The sequence below is a fragment of the Sardina pilchardus genome, chromosome 23, assembly GCF_963854185.1.
Source record: "Sardina pilchardus chromosome 23, fSarPil1.1, whole genome shotgun sequence".
NCBI lineage: Eukaryota > Metazoa > Chordata > Actinopteri > Clupeiformes > Clupeidae > Sardina > Sardina pilchardus.
This window is the reverse complement of record NC_085016.1, coordinates 141,873-159,889: the sequence shown is the minus strand read 5'-3', so window position 1 is coordinate 159,889 and position 18,017 is coordinate 141,873. Positions and strand designations below refer to the sequence as shown.

The following is an 18,017-nucleotide window of genomic DNA, read 5'->3' as shown; positions in this document are numbered from 1 at the left end:
ATTCTGCTTATCAAGGCGATTTCAATCGCTGGTTACAAAAGTGCAAACCAAGACACTTCATAGCTCTTCAGGACATGAATACTGTAGCGTGACGGCAGACCACTGACACCACTGAGTAAGACATGTTTCACACAGCGCAGACATAGTGTGGGGAATTATACAACCAGTGCTGTTGATGAGTCTGGCTCAGTGTTGTGAAGAGCAGCAGAAGGCTGCCTTGCAATGCAGCAAACAGCACCGGCTGCCTTACTTACAATAGAGTTCAACAGCACAGCAGGAGAATGAATGCTAACTTTAAGTGATTCTACAGTAGACACCAGTGAAACCTTTAGTTTACAGACCCATTCCCAAACAAGTAATTAGCCGTACATGAAGCATGACAGTAATGATGCCGTTCATGCTCCTAAGTATACAGCCCAAAAATGCCTCAACTACTTGCTGAACAGGTGGAGATGAGAGGTCAGACCTATCTTTGGTTGTCAAACCCTCAACCATTTCAATAAATATAGGCACATATTAAACTATACGTGACAGGACTGGAGAATGTCATGATTTTACCATGAAAATATTTTACCCAGATGTAATAGAATGTATATTGATTATGTCCAATGGCCTTGTATACATACTTAATTTTTTCATATTTCCCCACTCGTCTGTCAATAGTTCACAGCTGTATGACAAAGGCAAACAATGCGGGAATGTAGCCTACACGATGACGTCGGTGCTCGTGAACATGTGTAATTTGAAGATCGAGCTCAGAAAGCGGGAGTATAAAAATGCCCTTGAAGACACCGCCCCGTCACTCACCGTCTAAACGGCACAAGTCTCCCTCCGCCCCGTCACTCACCGTCTAACCGGCAGGACTCTCCCTCCGCCCTCTCTATCTGGCCCGCGAGGTGTTCGCTCGCAGTGCTAGTGTGCGGAGCCGCTTCGAGCCAAAGGATGATGCGCGCGCTCCAAATGGTCCTCTGCGCTTTGGCGCTGCAGGTCGTGTACCGCGTTCATTCCCTTCCGCTAACGGAGAAGAAAATCAGCCACAGGTACAAAGCAACGGCGGTGAGTAAAACAATGACTTACATACAGCGATAATAGCTATGCTAATTTCCCAAACGTCTTTGATAAGGAGTGTTCTTTTATTTCTGATCTTCTGTGCGAAAGCCTCATTGTTTTACTTCTGGAACGGGTTTCTGTGAAGGCAGCATTCAGGTGATGGTTAAAAGGTAGACTATGAGCGGAGAAGTGTGGAGGCAGGATGTTCAGGTGATGGTTAAAAGGTAGGCTATGAACGGAGAAGTGTTTGTGTTGCCTCAGGAGGAGACACATGTCTCGTGTTCTGGAATTTCTCCTCAGGGAGAAGATTATCTTTTATGAAAACACTTGGACTTCAACAGATGCATTAGCCTACACGTGTACTTTGAGTTGTAAGACAGTTGCCATAACTAATAAATAAATGTATCTATGTGACTAAAATACATTATTTTACTCACATCAGCATGTCAGAAATGATTAACTACAGATTATTGAATGTCCTTGTTGAATATCAGAGTGAAAGTGAGGGGAAAAAAATGTCACCATGTCTTTGACAATGGCCCACGCAGTTTACTGAGATTACCGAGTTCTGAAATCACAACAACGTGAAAGTGGAATTTAGAGATGTCAATCAAGCTGCTCTGTTGCAGAGGAGCATGTTGAGAATGAGATGTGGTTTTGTGCTGTGCAGACCATATATATTACCATAGCCTGTACCATAGACATTGTAAAGCTGTGTAATGCTTTATATAGCTCTATAATATCTATGGTGCTGTGTAATGCTTTATATAGCTCTATAATATCTATGGTGCAGATGTCCATTGAGCATCTCCTGCAGCTGGGTGGCCTGAGGCTCTGGACTCGTAACATTTGTTAACTTTGCACATGCCAGGTGTGGGTCAGTAGGTCAGCGCAACAGTTGATTTCTTTCTGTTGAATCAGATGGCAGCTCCTCTGTGTCGTTCAAACTGGACAATGCTTGCTGTGGAGACTCAGATCAGGGCTTGGATGCGTTATGTTCGCCTCAGGACAGAAGTCTTGGTAACACTTTATTTTAAGACACACATTCACCATTAATTAGCCGCTTACTAACATGTATATTAGTAGCATACTAGCCATTTGTTAGTCATTGTAAGTCACTAATTAATACCTTATTCTGCAAGACCTTATTCTACCCTTACTAGACCCTTAATTAAGAATTTCCCCCAATGTAAGCTCCTAATTACCCCTTATTCATAGTTATTAAATAAGTTGTTCCATATGTATCATGACTTTAATATGCATGGCTCAGTATGGGGCTTGTAAGGTAGTACCACAAGAACAGTTATTTACCCCTAATAATACTTATCAAAGATGCTCTATTCAAATGGAACTAGACACTAAACCACCAGTGCTAATTTGTGCCAATAACTAATAATTAAGTCTTTGTAATGCCAAGTATGTTCCCTCTTCTAAAGTTGGATCTTTGTTCACATTTAACCCTTTCATGCGCAACGTCCACATGCGTGGACAGTAACTTTAACTCTGTTTTCTACTTATTTATCATGTTGATATACACCAATCCACTTCAGGGCAGTTTTAGTAGGTCCATGGCAATATATTAACAATATGTATCATCTTATATTTGGAATATTGACTGCTTGATGACATCATCAATTCAACATGAGTGACAATAATGGCCATATGCTGAATGCTCCAGGCATATCTGTAAAAAGTTAGTACTCAAGAAGGCAAAATCATGTAAAAAAAAATATTATGATGTACAGGAGAGTGTGTTGAACAATTCTATGTTTTCAGAAATTAAATCGGATGTAAAATAGAGTTTGTAGACCCTAATAAGCAACTGTCCACGTATGTGGACGTTGCGCAACAGAGGAGTTAAATGGCCAAAAATTAGATTTTGTAACTAGGACTTTTTTTTGGGTTTTTTTTCAAATATGATTTTAACTGCTTTAAATTACCAAGAAACAAACATTTGGTAAACATATTTATAAATAATGACCTAATTACATGTGGTAATGCCAAGGTGGTATGGTAATATGGGGGTAGTAGAGGGGTGGGTGGGTAGTAGAGGGGTGGGTATGAGAGTACTAGAGGGGTGGGTGGGTTCGTAGTAGATGGGTGGGTAGTATGGATGTAGTAGAGGGGTGGTTGGGTAGTGGTGGTAGTAGAGGTGGGTAATATGGGGGTAGTAGAGGGGTGGGTGAGGGTCGGTGAGCAATAATGGGGGTAGTAGAGGGGTTGGGCGGGTAGTATGGAGGTAGTAGAGAGGTGGGTGGGTAGTATGGGGGTAGTAGAGGGCTGGGTGGGTAGTATGGAGGAAATAGAGGGCCATAGTTCCAAATTTTCTGTCATTACATTTTATTATTTTTTACCCCTTTGTTGCGCACTGTCCACATACGTGGACAATAACATAACTTCCATATAAAAGCATATTTTTAAAAAATTCCAACTGATTTTCAATATTGGGCTCATATAGAGTAATAAAATCAATACTAAAAAAATCTAGACATTTTTTTTCATAATGCGTGCATGAAAGGGTTAATTCACAATTAATTTAACATTTATTAACCCCCATCCTATTTACACTTATTAATTGTATTACAGCACACAGTAGGCTACACAACAAGCAGACAGCCAAGTTAGCACAAATAAAAAATATGTCTTTCATTAATGAATACAAGATAGCGAGTAAAGCAAACCTGGATACATTTGTTTGCTAACTTTCTTGGCTCCTGAGTAATCAAAAAGTCTCAAACTCAAAACTATTTTTAAGTGTGAGGGGACACATGTTAAAGAAAACATCCGGTGTGAATCAATCAATAGCTCTGTTGTTTGAGGTCACAGAGTCAGTAGAAAAAAGAATGAGACAATTTTATTCAATAAAGATCTATATATTTATTGTGAACAAAGATCCATCTTTAGAATAGGTAACATATTTAGCATCACAACACTTAATTATTAGTTATTTGTGCACTATTAGCACTTGTGGCTTAGTGTCTAGTTCAATTTGAATAGACCATCTTTGATAAGTATTATTAGGGGTGAATAACTATTCTTGTGGTACTACCACCTTACAAGCCCATACTGAGCCATGTATATTTAAGTCTTAATTCATATGCAACAACTTATTTAATAACTATGAATAAAGGGTAATTAGGAGCTTACATAAGGGAAATTCGTAATTAACAGTCTAGTAAGGGTAGAATGAGGTCTTGCAGAATAAGGTATTAATTAGTGACTTATAATGACTAACAAATGGTTAGTATGCTACTAATACACATGTTAGTAAGCAGCTAATTAATGGTGAATATGTGCGTCTTAATATAAAGTGTTAGCAATGTCTTTTAGTGCAGTGAATACTGAGAGGTGAACAGACTTCAGGAAGCTGTGAATACTGAGAGGTGGAAAAATCATATAGCTGTTCTCAGCGCATTGTTTACTCTCTGCCTCCTCTCAGTTTTATTTCACCCCGACTTCACCTCAGCAGCTGCAGGAGGGCCGGGACTCTCTACTCCAAATCAGGCTTGAGAGAGAGAGAGATGGAACCCCGCGTGGGTCAGAAGAGTCTGGGTTTAGTGTTGCAGCTTCCTGTTGATAAGTGGAGTGAGTGAGACAGCGTGAGTTAGGACACATTCTGCATGAGACGCAGGAAAATGAGACCTGTAGAGAAGGCATTCATGAGCCCGTGGATGTGGTCCACTAAAAGGTCTGTGATATTTCATTCTGTGGTTATGATAAACGCATGTTCTGTATTTGAACATAGAAAGAACAAAGAGGATGAGAAACAGCTCACAGCTGGATAGTGTCATCCTACAGAAGTGCTGAGTAGTCACAGGGAAAATCCTAAAAGCCTCGACTGGAGCACACTAGACAGCCGACTACAGAGAACACCAAACGTCCGTCTCAGACAAACACTCAGAGAAGAAGCAGAGATTTCATGTGAGTTTGATTCTGAAGTTTGTGAGTTTAAGCCCATGGGTCATGCAAGCAGTCAATTTGTTCCCTGGTGTTGACAAAGCACAAAAGGGGGGATTATGCAGGATGGGGCAAGTCATCTGGCAAGCGAGGCAGGATAACAACCTCCCTCTCTGCTGACACAAGGAAATTGTAAAGAACAAGATAGCTACAACAGCGTCCATGGGCCTCTATGAAAAAAAAGTAAAACTAACTCTGCCAAAATGTGTCCCCTCTGAAGCTTTCCAGATAGATCACATACCAGTGTTCTTCCCGACCAGTTTAGGGAGGAAATATGAGGTGAATGTTGAGTTGTTCATTTATTTCACATGTAGCCTGGCTGCTCACGCTTGAATGGCCTAATGAAGAAAAGGCAATACAGTGATCCCTTGTTTATCGTGGGGATTACGTTCCAAAAATAACCCGCGATAAGTGAAATCTGCGAAGTAGCAGCTTTATTTAATTTTTTTTACAATTATAGATGTTTTAAGACTGTAAAACTCCTCACTACAAATGTTATTCACTTTTCTCAGACAGGTAATAACCAATAGTAGGGCTGGGACGGTAACCGCATTATCGCAATTAGGGATGGGCATAATTAATCGACGATCGAGGATTGATCATTAAGAATTTCGTCGACAACATACATTTGTAGTCGATTAAACTATTGTAGGTTGCGTTGCGTAGTGTGAGGCTTGAAACAATTAAATTAATTTCACTGCGCCGCAACAATTAAACATTTTACAAGCCGGGGGAATTGTTTGACGCCATTCTCAGTTACCTGCGAGTTTCCGTTTTGATTTTTGAAGTAGGCTAATCATGGAGAGGTCACGGTGAAGTGTGGTGTGGGACCGTTTAAATTTTTAAAGTGACTTAGTTCGCTGCAAACACTACAATGACGTGTATGGTTATGGTTATGCTAGCAGACGCCTTTATCCAAACACGGCCATAACTCAAACTATAGCCTATGTATGACTTGACTAAATATAGCGGTGCATCCTGTAATGTTAATTACCAAACTGGTAATGAATCTCACTACGAAGAAAAGAAGCAGCTGTTAGTGAGATTCTACCAGTCTAGTGATAGTAGCCTAGGGCTAGGCTATGTCGTGACGGAATGTGATATGCTGGTCTCAATAAATGTAGGCTGTGAGAGGTGTTTGCTGTGTGAAGCGTGTGAGAGGTGTTTGGGTGAGCTGTGTGTAGAGTGTGAGAGGTGTTTGCTGTGTGTAGCGTGTGAGAGGTGTTTGCTGTGTGTAGAGTGTGAGAGGTGTTTGCTGTGTGTAGAGTGTGAGAGGTGTTTGGGTGAGCTGTGTGTAGCGTGTGAGAGGTGTTTGCTGTGTTTAGAGTGTGAGAGGTGTTTGCTGTGTGTAGAGTGTGAGAGGTGTTTGGGTGAGCTGTGTGTAGCGTGTGAGAGGTGTTTGCTGTGTGTAGAGTGTGAGAGGTGTTTGGGTGAGCTGTGTGTAGAGTGTGAGAGGTGTTTGCTGTGTGAAGCGTGTGAGAGGTGTTTGCTGTGTGTAGAGTGTGAGAGGTGTTTGGGTGAGCTGTGTGTAGAGTGTGAGAGGTGTTTGGGTGAGCTGTGTGAAGCGTGTGAGAGGTGTTTGCTGTGTGTAGCGTGTGAGAGGTGTTTGGGTGAGCTGTGTGTAGCGTGTGAGAGGTGTTTGCTGTGTGTAGAGTGTGAGAGGTGTTTGCTGTGTTTAGAGTGTGAGGTGTTTGAGTGAGCTGTGTGAAGCGTGTGAGAGGTGTTTGGGTGAGCTGTGTGTAGCGTGTGAGAGGTGTTTGCTGTGTTTAGAGTGTGAGAGGTGTTTGAGTGAGCTGTGTGAAGCGAGGCCAGGCTACATTGGTTGATCAGCAATATCCAAACATGCACTTACCTGCATGGATAATTGTAGCTTAGTGAGCGCTTTAATTCACTACGGAGAGTTGTGCTCAGGGAAAGCCTAGGCTACATTCTCAGACATACATTTTTCAGAGATGATAGCTTCACGCTTCAGAAACTTCAGTGAGGCGAACAAGTGCATAGTGCTTAGGCAGAGACCAAGTACATAGTGCTTACTTAGGCAGAGACCAAGCCTTTCAGACTTAGTTTTGAACACTTTCATCTGAGATAACCATCTAATACCTCCATTGGTATCACACAATAGATACTTTGATTTGAAATACCTTGCCCAGGTGAATTTGTGCACCATCTCAGCACAAGATGGATATTGCTAATAGCTGTCACAAGCACATCTCTCTCCTGCTGGTAGAGCTTAGCTCAGCCTAACCCATTAGTCTGAGTAGTGTCATCTGTCTTGTCCAGATGTACTTTCAGGAATAAATTGCTGACATCATCACTCCACTCAACAACACTGTAATTGAAGTTTTGCTGAGGAGGGACGGCCACACTCTAAGATGTCACAGCCATGGAAAGCAGAACCCCCTAATTATAGATAGAAATGTGGTGATTTTCTACCACATGGCAACCTCAACAGTTGCCACCATGGTCTGCAGGAATGAGATCTCTGATGCAGCTAGATATCATCTCCCATCATTTCACCGTTTTCCTATTTCCACAGAGCAATTTCACAATTTGGGGTAATCAGCTCATTTGTGTATACAACCCTTATGACCTTGGAGATCTATCAAGCTTTTGAGTGTAAATATTTACCCAATACGTATTTCCCCTGCCGAGTTTAGGCTTTATCATAAGTATGGCTGGTGTTTATCAGCTCGAGTGGCTGGGAGAGAGCCCTTATCGCTTGTCTTGTTTTGTTTTGTCGATTCACAGTTTCATGGTACAGAACTCTGGGTTAGAGTTAAGGAGGAACTTGGAACTGGCTGTTTGTCCTCAGGTGATTCTATATCACACACACACACACACACACACACACACACACACACACACACACACACACACACACACACACACACACACACACACACAGCACATATAGGTCCTGACTGGGCAGATAACAGGGGTCATGTACAGGGGTGAGTGCTATTCTACATCAGACTTGCTGCAGAACACAGCAGTTACTAAGAGTTTTAAATGAAAGAGTTGGCGTCTGAAAGATCTCTTTGGTACTGTGTGTGTGGGGGGGTGTAGATTGTGTTTGCATGTGCTTAACACAGTTGGGGGTGGGAGAAGGGGGTGCTGTTCTGACACCAGTGTCTGCACGGCTGCTGTTATGTTCTGGGGTCGGGTATGTTTGAGCGAGATTACTGTAATGGGATGAGTGACATGAGCGAAGGCCTCCTGGGCAGGCAGCACCATGAGCGGGCTTAACCTCAGGAGTCCCGCTGGGACGGCGAGGAGCCAAGAGCGCAGGCGTGTTCATCACGAGCGCAGGCGTGTTTATCACGAGCGCAGGCGTGTTTATTACGAGCGCAGGCGTGTTTATCACTGACTCCAGCCCAGAGCGCAGGCGTGTCTATCACGAGCGCAGGCGTGTTTATCACTGACTCCAGCCCAGAGTGCAGGCGTGTTTATCACGAGGTTTATCACGAGCGCAGGCGTGTTCATCACGAGCGCAGGCGTGTTCATCACGAGCGCAGGCGTGTTCATCACGAGCGCAGGCGTGTTTATCACGAGCGCAGGCGTGTTCATCACGAGCGCAGGCGTGTTCATCACGAGCGCAGGCGTGTTTATCACGAGCGCAGGCGTGTTCATCACGAGCGCAGGCGTGTTTATCATTGACTCAGCAAAAAGTGAATGCTAACGAACCTCAAGCTGAAAGGAGACTGGCACTAGATTTGCTCTTCATGATATTTATAATGTATTTTATATTTTATATATGTGTATTTTATATTTTAGTTAGTGTATTAATGACATCCAGAACAGGTTTAGCCAGCCTGTGTGGACGTTTCTGATTCTCTCCCGTGCAAGGTCAGGCCCTTTGTCTTAGCCAACATCGGTCTGCACACTGCCCTTGCAAACTGTTGTCTCAGCAGTGACTCAACTGTGGGATTGCACGGCATGGTAAAAACATGCCCTCCAACCGACAGGATAAATGTTCATGGCTCCATCTGAGAGGGCCTGCAGTGATGGGGATGGCTGTGGTTGGGGAGGAGGGGGAGGAAGGACAGTCGTGCCTTCCTAATCGGGGGAAGGTGGTCTTTCACTTCAGTTGCTTTTGTGCTTAGTTCTGGATCAGCAAGAAACTCAAGGATACTGGTGGTGGGTCTAGCATGCAACCCAGTAATGAGGGGGTTCCCTAAGACCAAGGACAAAGATATGTTGGAGATATATTTGTTCTGTTTGATCACTTTAACGTTGGAGATACAGTATGTTTGTTCTATTGATCACTTTAATGTTGGAGATATGTTTGTTCTGTTGATCACTTTAACGTTGGAGATACAGTATATTTGTTCTGTTTGTTCTGCTGATCAAGGCTTTGACCTCTTGGCCTGACCTGTGTTGAACCTGAGACACCAGTGTGTTTTTCTTCTGTCTGTGCGGCATTGGATGGAGCTCTGAGACACCCGTGTGTTTTTCTTCTGTCTGTGGGGCATTGGATGGAGCCCTGTCATGGCCGTGGGGCCGACTGGGGGGATTTGATTCCTCAGCAAACACTCCGCTGGTGTTGAAAAACCTCAGAAAAAGAATCTGGTTCCATCTCAGTCTTCTCTCTGTGGTCTGAAATGGTACATGTGTAACCTGCGTTGTGTGGAACCACCGCGGTCCAGCCCTGCACACGCCCGGACTCGAACCCGCGAGACAGCAGCACCTCGGATCGGGAGTCGAGCGCGCTAACAGTTCAGCTAAAAGCCCAGGCTACTAGCTTTCATGCCAGCAGCGCTCTTGAAGCGTCGGGGAGTGAGGTTTACTAACGTTCTACAGCATAGCTAACCAGCTAGCACCCGTTACACATGCATTGTGAAAAGAAGCTCATTCATTTATTCATTTGTTCAAAAGTCAAGTCACATACTTAACATAGCTCTTCCATACAAATTATTTTGCTTTGTATAACTGAAAGGTTCTGCATAGCAAGTGGAGAGTGTTCGCTCTGAACACATCGTTTCAGGAGAACAGCAGAGATTTACTTGATTTTCTTTTGGATCATAATTAGCACTCTCCGCATGTCCAATCAGCGAGCAGAGGGATTCGCTGAGAGCGATGAGGTTGAGCTTGTGCGCTAGTTTGAGCAAGACATACGTCATGACAAAGCATTAGCGATTGCAGATCCAGAGTGGCTCTGGGCAGATCCAATAGTTTTGAACTACATGCATTCAAGGAAGTTAATGCTTGGCAATGGAAAGTGGCCAGACTCTCTGTACATTATGAAATATGTCCGTGTTTGGTAAGACCAGGCTAGATCATAATGCCACATTTATTCACATTACTCATTTAATCAGTGGAGCCCCAGCACAAATAGCCCTGTGCTTACTTACTGCACCCCCTCATATCAACCCCCTAACAATCCAGTGGTAGTAATGTTCAAATGGCTATGATGTTAAATATGCCATGGATATTAATCTGAGCTTGATAGCATGGCTACAATGTTAAATATGCCATGGATATTAATCTGAGTTTGACAGCATGGCTACGATGTTAAATATGCCATGGATATTAATCTGAGCTTGATAGCAGCTTGGCAGTCTGAACTCAGCATTCTGTTGCATACTTGCATGCTGAGTTCGGCAGGGTAGACAAAGGTGGAAAAAAGGGAAAGTCCCGCATGCTCAAGATTACTATACTGTAGTACTGAATCCCTGTGTGACAAGTGAACCATTTTCTCTTCATGTGCCCGAGGGCTACCTTTTAGCATTGCTATCAAGTTCAGTGTGTCAACATGCCTTCACACAGGATATGTGTCTGTCTCAACTCGCCCTCAGATATCTGCCTTTCTTTTTTTGCAAGGCAGGATTGTATTTTGGCGTGTTGCATGATGGGTAGGAAAAGGTGGTCACTGCAGGGCTTGCAACTCCCTCTTTGACTATTTGCCATTATGTCAAGAGTAGGGAAAACAGGGAAAACAGTAGGGAAATAAACAGTGTAGCCACTCTGGAGGGACCATGCATGCCATGCAAAGTTATTCTGTCCAAGATAATGTTTTAATGCAGTGGTGCTAATATCCGGGTGTGTTGTTGATCATGTTGTAATGCAGTGGGGCTAATATCCGGGTGTGTTGTTGATCATGTTGTAATGCAGTGGGGCTAATATCCGGGTGTGTTGTTGATCATGTTGATCATGCAGTGGGGCTAATATCCGGGTGTGTTGTGGATCATGTTGTAATGCAGTGGGGCTAATATCCGGGTGTGTTGTTGATCATGTTGTAATGCAGTGGGGCTAATATCCGGGTGTGTTGTTTATAATGTTTTAATGCAGTGGGGCTAATATCCGGGTGTGTTGTTGATCATGTTGTAATGCAGTGGGGCTAATATCCGGGTGTGTTGTTTATAATGTTTTAATGCAGTGGAGGTATGTTGTTGTCATAAAAATTCAAACCGTTGTACCTAAGGCTCCAGTTTTATGACTTCTCAAGTTTGAGCTTAAATTACAGTTTTAAAATCACCTTGAAGTCTGCATAGCGGAAGTGTTTTTAAAGGGTCAAACACATGGGGGAGGGGGAGTTGGGCTCAAACCTGCAACCTTCTGCTTCCTGAACAACTCCTCTACCTCCTGAGCCACTGCTGATATATATTCCTAGCCCACTTTTCATGTTCATGGTAGTATATGCTGGATAAAGTATACGTTTACTAGAAATGTAATATCACAATCTACGAAGTGAGTGAAATGAAATGAAATGAGAATGTGTCATGCTGCCTCTCAAAGATTAGCCTGGCTACAAGTACAAGGCAACTCAGACTTTTCCATCAACATAAGTACATTAAGTACAGGTAAATATAATTAGACTTTTCCATCAGCATAAGCACATGACATTACATCCCTGCTGAAAAAAACAGCAAGAAACCAGCTTATGCTGGTAGCTGGTTTTAGCTGGTTTTAGCTGGTCTTTGCTGGTGTAGCTGGTTAGGCCACCAGCTAGACATGCTGGCGTGACCATCTGAGGAAGCTGGTTGTGCTGGTGTGACCAGCCTGTCGTGTGGGATACAGCTGGTTTAAGATGGTCATGCTGGTGACCAGCCTGTCAAGCTTGACAAAGATGGTCAAGCTGGTTTTCTAGAATGACCAACATAAGCTGGCGTGGCCAGTAAAAACCAGCAATGTAGACCAGCAACACCAACTAAAATGACCAGCTTGAGGTGGTACGACAATCAAAACCAGCTGAATTACCATCGTAAGCGGGGTAAACCAGCTGAAGGTATTTTTTCGCGAGAGTTTTGCTGGTCTTGCTGGTTAACCATCATAGGGTGGTCAAATAAGCTGGTTAACAAGCTGGTCAACCAGCAAACCACCTTTAGCTGGTCAGGCTGTTTTTTTCAGCAGGGATTATTTAATAAGGGTGTCACAATTTCGATTTTGAATCGAAATCGAACAAAATTGCATGTCAATTTTGAACTCAATGGTAGGATCGGCGATGTAGCCACACACCCAATGTCATGTCCAGCATGTACGCTGAGATACAAAAACACACACGTGTTAAACTACGGTGTCAACAGTCCTCTAATTTCAGGCTGCAGCCAGTGAAAATACACATCAACAAACCGAAAGCCTCTCTTGCTGCTCTGAAATCACGGGTGTGGAAGCATTTTGTCGTTCATACACGTCAATTAGCCTAACACTAACTTTGCTTACTCAACTTAGCAAGTGAAAAGATGATCTAGTTATAGTCCAAAAATTACTTTAAGGTTTAAAATGCACATTGATAAGTACATATTCCATGAACACTAACTTTGGTTCTCTTTCAAGTCTGCACAAACAACCAAATGACCATTCTGTGTTGTTTCATTTCAGTATGTTCACGTCTATGTTTAACGTTTGTTCTGGTTACAACCTCGTGAAACAGAATAGGAAAAGGCCAAAAAAGTAAACAACGGAAGTAATTAAAAAAAATCAAATTGTTTCTTTAAAATTGAAAATGAAATGGAATTGAGGATTTGGAGAGTTGTGACACCCCTAATATTTAAGTATAATTCCCAAGTATAGGCTAGACATACTTACACCTTTATGTATCCCTATCGGCACAAGCCAAGTACAAATCAACTTAGTGCATCTCTGTACACAAAACGTAAGCTATACATATCCTTAGTTCAGAATAAGTAGACCAGTACACTTCCATAAACTTCTTTTTGCTAAGAGCAGGCTGACTAAGCCCTCAGTCCACTGCAGACTGCCTCTCCCAGCCAATTAACTGAGCTGTTTCCTCCAGATTCTGCGGAGAAAATTGACTGTGCTAATACTGTGGGAGATCTCTCTGTGTTCCGGAAGCTTCATTTTCTCTACCTTCCAAATTCCCCCATGACATGAAGTGGAAGTGGGATTAAACCGGCTAAAGCTTGTTTCCTGTTGACTTTACTCTAATTTATGATAAGAGTATTTTGTTTGTTGTGATTTTTCATTCAGCAGTGGGACTGAGGAAGACTTGGCAGAGTGGTCACACTTGAAAGCTTGCTTGATTTAAAGGTCATTCGGTCTGATTTATATTTGCAGACTTGGCCTGAGAAATCTCCTCATTATGGACTCAAGAAGAGAAGCAGGCTGCCTCACATCCAGGACACTCTGCAGGACGACTCGGGCGCTATGAAGGGAAGCCACAGGAAGTCCAGCGTCTCCAGGAACGACACAGACCTGTGGAAGCGGCGCCGCTGTGGAGTCCCAGACTATCCCGGCCAGACCCGAGGCACAGGGCTCGGCTACCTCCCCACAGCAGGAGCCCATGGAGCACGTCACCGACGCAAGCGCTTTGTCTTATTTGGAGGGCGGTGGGACAAGACTGATCTCACTTATAAGTAAGTCTCTGGCGGGGGTTAATGAAAATAAGGTTATGATGAGGTAGTGATCTTTCATAACATATCACTTAGTGTTAAGTAGCAACGGTTGACTATTTGAATTTGAATTGTCTAAATAGACTTAGTTATAATTCTTTAGTAATTGACATAGTTGTGTGAAAGCTTTGTGGATGTGCTGCAATAAGCCTGACATGCAGCACTTGCATGGCGCCTCAGACAGCTGCTCTGGTGTCTGCTTGGGCTCCACGGAGACCAGACTGGTAATGGGAGTGGAGTCTGGAGCTCCCTGGAGTGACGGGCACCAAGGGCTCGTAGTTCTCGCTCGTAGCCCTCGCTCTCCGCTAGATCCGCAAAGAAAGGAGTGCTGCCAGAGGAATTTTCCCAGAATGCTTTGCAATCTTACAGTCAAAGCCCTCACAGCCCTCCAGCTCTCTCTCCTGTTTGATATTGAATTATGCTGTGTGTGTGTGTGTGTGTGTGTGTGTGTGCAGACCACCCAGCAGATGAGAGCTAAGCAGCTCTCTGATGAGTTACACTTCTACCACCCAGGCGAAGCAGCTCTCTGATGAGCTGTGCTTCTGGCCAATGGCATATAAAAGGCTGCAGTAACAGAGACGTGTAATATAGCATTTGCTTTGCAACTAATTAGAAGGTTGTAAGCTCACCGGAAAACTACACTGTGTGCTATGCTAATCCTCAAAGTTCCCATGTTGAAAAGATGATCAAGCAAGGCTTGCCTAGTTTCACACATCACTGCTACGTTTCAAAGCCCTGCATGTGTAAATTAAGCCGTCAGTGAGCTGCTACTAATCTTTTCCTGGAGCTAATTTGAATGGGCCCCAAACTAATGACAAAGAGGGACTACCTTAAATCAACTTGGCATTTTACTGCTTTTTAAGGAGTTTTTAGATTGGCAGGTTGACCTCGCCAGAGTGCCTGTCTGCAAACCCCACCCCCCTCTCCCCCCTCTCTCATGCTTCCTTGTGTATGTTTTGACTGAATCACCTCTTCCATCTCGGTCAGAGGGGCTTTACGCCGGACATCACCCCCCCTCCTCCTCTGTAATTTGGAGTTGTAGGGGTCGTGACCTCCTGCTAAGAGCAGACGTCTGCATCCCTGTGGAGGGAGTCTTGTGGTGGCGGAGAGTGGCCCACGTGGTCCTGCTTTACGGCACGACTCTGCAGGAACGTCAGATTGTGAAGCCCCTTCCCTCCTCAGAGCCGCCCCAAAATGACCAAACCTGTAGATTTATGGCCACTCCAGCCAGCTCCACTGTTCGCAGAAAATCACAACTCATAAATCCCTTATTGCTCTCTTCTCCTCAGCAGTAGGGCAGTTGGGGTTTCCCCCCTGGCCTGTGCAACCTTTAGCCCTCCGCCCAAAGCTGTGTTCTTGAGCACCTTCCCCCCCCCCCCCCCCCCCCCCAACTGCCCTGAGGCTGTGTTCTTCAACCCTCCGCCCAAGTTAACTGCCCCATGGCAGTGAGTGCTTCAGCAAGACCCTGCAACCTCATCGCATTTTTAACCCCCACTTTTGGCCGATCCCTGCTTCGAGCAGAAAGCCAACAATCAGGTGTGCCACTGCCCTCAAAGATCCAACAATCAGGTGTGCCACTGCCCTCAAAGATCCAACAATCAGGTGTGCCACTGCCCTCAAAGATCCCTTCTGCTGCCATGCTGTGGCATGGGTGAGCAGCCAGAGGCTCATCAGGTGTGTGGCGTGCTAAGTGGTCGTTTGCGTGGCCAGAGCGTGTCCCTCTGCTCTGTGATTTCTCGGGGACTAATGACGGGCTGTGGTGCCGCAAGCGCCAGTCACCAGGCTCCTCTCCCAGGGGTGGGGACGCAGGCCGTAATCAGGGGCCGCACACTCCCACTTTAGGTAAGGGCTTCCAGCCATGCTCGCTACTCACTGGCACTCGGCATGCCCGGGCACGCGCATTCAAAGGGCATTCAGGATGCCATGGGGCTCATGGGAACTCCAGACCAACTCCAGATCAATATATGGGACTGTAGATGAACTCCAGATCAATATATGGGACTGTAGATGAACTCCAGATCAATATATGGGACTGTAGATGAACTCCAGATCAACTCCAGATCAATATATGGGACTGTAGATGAACTCCAGATCAACTCCAGATCAATATATGGGACTGTAGAGGAACTCTACATCAACTCCAGATCAATATATGGGACTGTAGAGGAACTCTAGATCAACTCCAGATCAATATATGGGACTGTAGAGGAACTCTAGATCAACTCCAGATCAATATATGGGACTGTAGAGGAACTCTACATCAACTCCAGATCAATATATGGGACTGTAGAGGAACTCTAGATCAACTCCAGATCAATATATGGGACTGTAGATGAACTCTAGATCAACTCCAGATCAATATATGGGACTGTAGATGAACTATATCATTTGGGAGATTCTATGTTTATGTGTGTGTTATATCAGTTGGGAGATTCTATGTTTATGTGTGTGTTATATCAGTTGGGAGATTCTATGTTTATGTGTGTATTATATCATTTGGGAGATTCTATGTTTATGTGTGTATTGTATTAGTTGGGAGATTTGGGAGGAAGTTGTGGGTGCCAGAAAAGCATGAGGCAATGCTAGATATCTGCTAAAATGGGCCATTTTATTCCCCAGCCCTAATTATAGGTTTTTAATGGACTTGTAAAACAGCATTATAGCATGATGGCCAGAATTGCATACCTTGTACTGTATGTAATGATGTACAATGATGTACAGAGAACAATATGACATACCTTATACTGTATGTTATGATGTTAAATACTCTGTTCATGCATTTATAGACAACTTTAAATGAAATTCACAAAGTGCTGAATTTGTAGGTGTTGTCTGCACACCACACAAATATGTTCATCTTCTTAGTGTATCAAGTCTCTACATGTCACCTGTGAATGCTTGAAGGAGGGGACAAACGGCTGAATTCACCCTTTTAGATCGGTCCTTTATCCAAAGCACTCACACACACATATGAAGAGCTACGCACATACAGACACATGAAGAGAGCTTCCTCCTACACACACAGACACGTATATGAAGAGAGCTTCCGCACACACACACATACACACACACACACACACACATATATGAAGAGAGCTTCCTCCTACAAACACACACAGACACATATATGAAGAGAGCTTCCTCCTACACACAGCTTCTGCATTTATTTAGACTAGACGGAGCCGCAGGACTACACTTTAACCTCCAACCTCGTGAGTCCCCATGGACAGTGTGAGCTCACGTGTGTGTGTGTGTGTGTGTGTGTGTGTGTAGGATCATGCGTATACCCTGGCAGATGAATAAGGAGCAGGTTCGGCAGGTGTTGCAGGAGGCGCTGCAGGTCTGGAGTGATGTCACACCCCTCACCTTCACGGAGGTCCCCAGTGGCCGCGCTGACATCGTCATCGACTTCACCAGGTAGAGTCACATCTCCTCCCTTTACCTCTTAGAGTCACATCTCCTCCCTTTACCTCAACTCCTCACTCCTCCCTTTACCTCAACTCCTCACCAGGTAGAGTCACATCTCCTCCCTTTACCTCAACTCCTCACCAGATAGAGTCACATCTCCTCCCTTTACCTCTTAGAGTCACATCTCCTCCCTTTACCTCAACTCCTCACCAGGTAGAGTCACATCTCCTCCCTTTATCTCTTAGAGTCACATCTCCTCCCTTTACCTCAACTCCTCACCAGGTAGAGTCACATCTCCTCCCTTTACCTCTTAGAGTCACATCTCCTCCCTTTACCTCTTAGAGTCACATCTCCTCCCTTTACCTCAACTCCTCACCAGGTAGTCACATCTCCTCCCTTTACCTCAACTCCTCACCAGGTAGAGTCACATCTCCTCCCTTTACCTCAACTCCTCACCAGGTAGAGTCACATCTCCTCCCTTTACCTCAACTCCTCACCAGATAGAGTCACATCTCCTCCCTTTACCTCTTAGAGTCACATCTCCTCCCTTTACCTCAACTCCTCACCAGGTAGAGTCACATCTCCTCCCTTTACCTCAACTCCTCACCAGATAGAGTCACATCTCCTCCCTTTACCTCTTAGAGTCACATCTCCTCCCTTTACCTCAACTCCTCACCAGATAGAGTCACATCTCCTCCCTTTACCTCAACTCCTCACCAGATAGAGTCACATCTCCTCCCTTTACCTCTTAGA

The 18,017-nt window shown here is 44.3% G+C and overlaps 1 protein-coding gene across 1 annotated transcript in view; it reads left to right on the top strand.

Annotated features, from left to right (window-relative positions):
• The first annotated feature begins 854 nt into the window (after positions 1–854).
• The window catches only part of mmp11b (matrix metallopeptidase 11b), a 29,282-nt gene continuing 12,119 nt past the window's right edge, over positions 855–18,017 (top strand). The window contains exons 1-3 of the mRNA XM_062527642.1: positions 855–1,056; positions 13,522–13,820; positions 17,130–17,273. Of these exons, the coding sequence (XP_062383626.1) occupies positions 943–1,056; positions 13,522–13,820; positions 17,130–17,273 (557 nt within the window). The 5' untranslated portion in view covers positions 855–942. The remainder of the gene's footprint in view (positions 1,057–13,521; positions 13,821–17,129; positions 17,274–18,017) is intronic.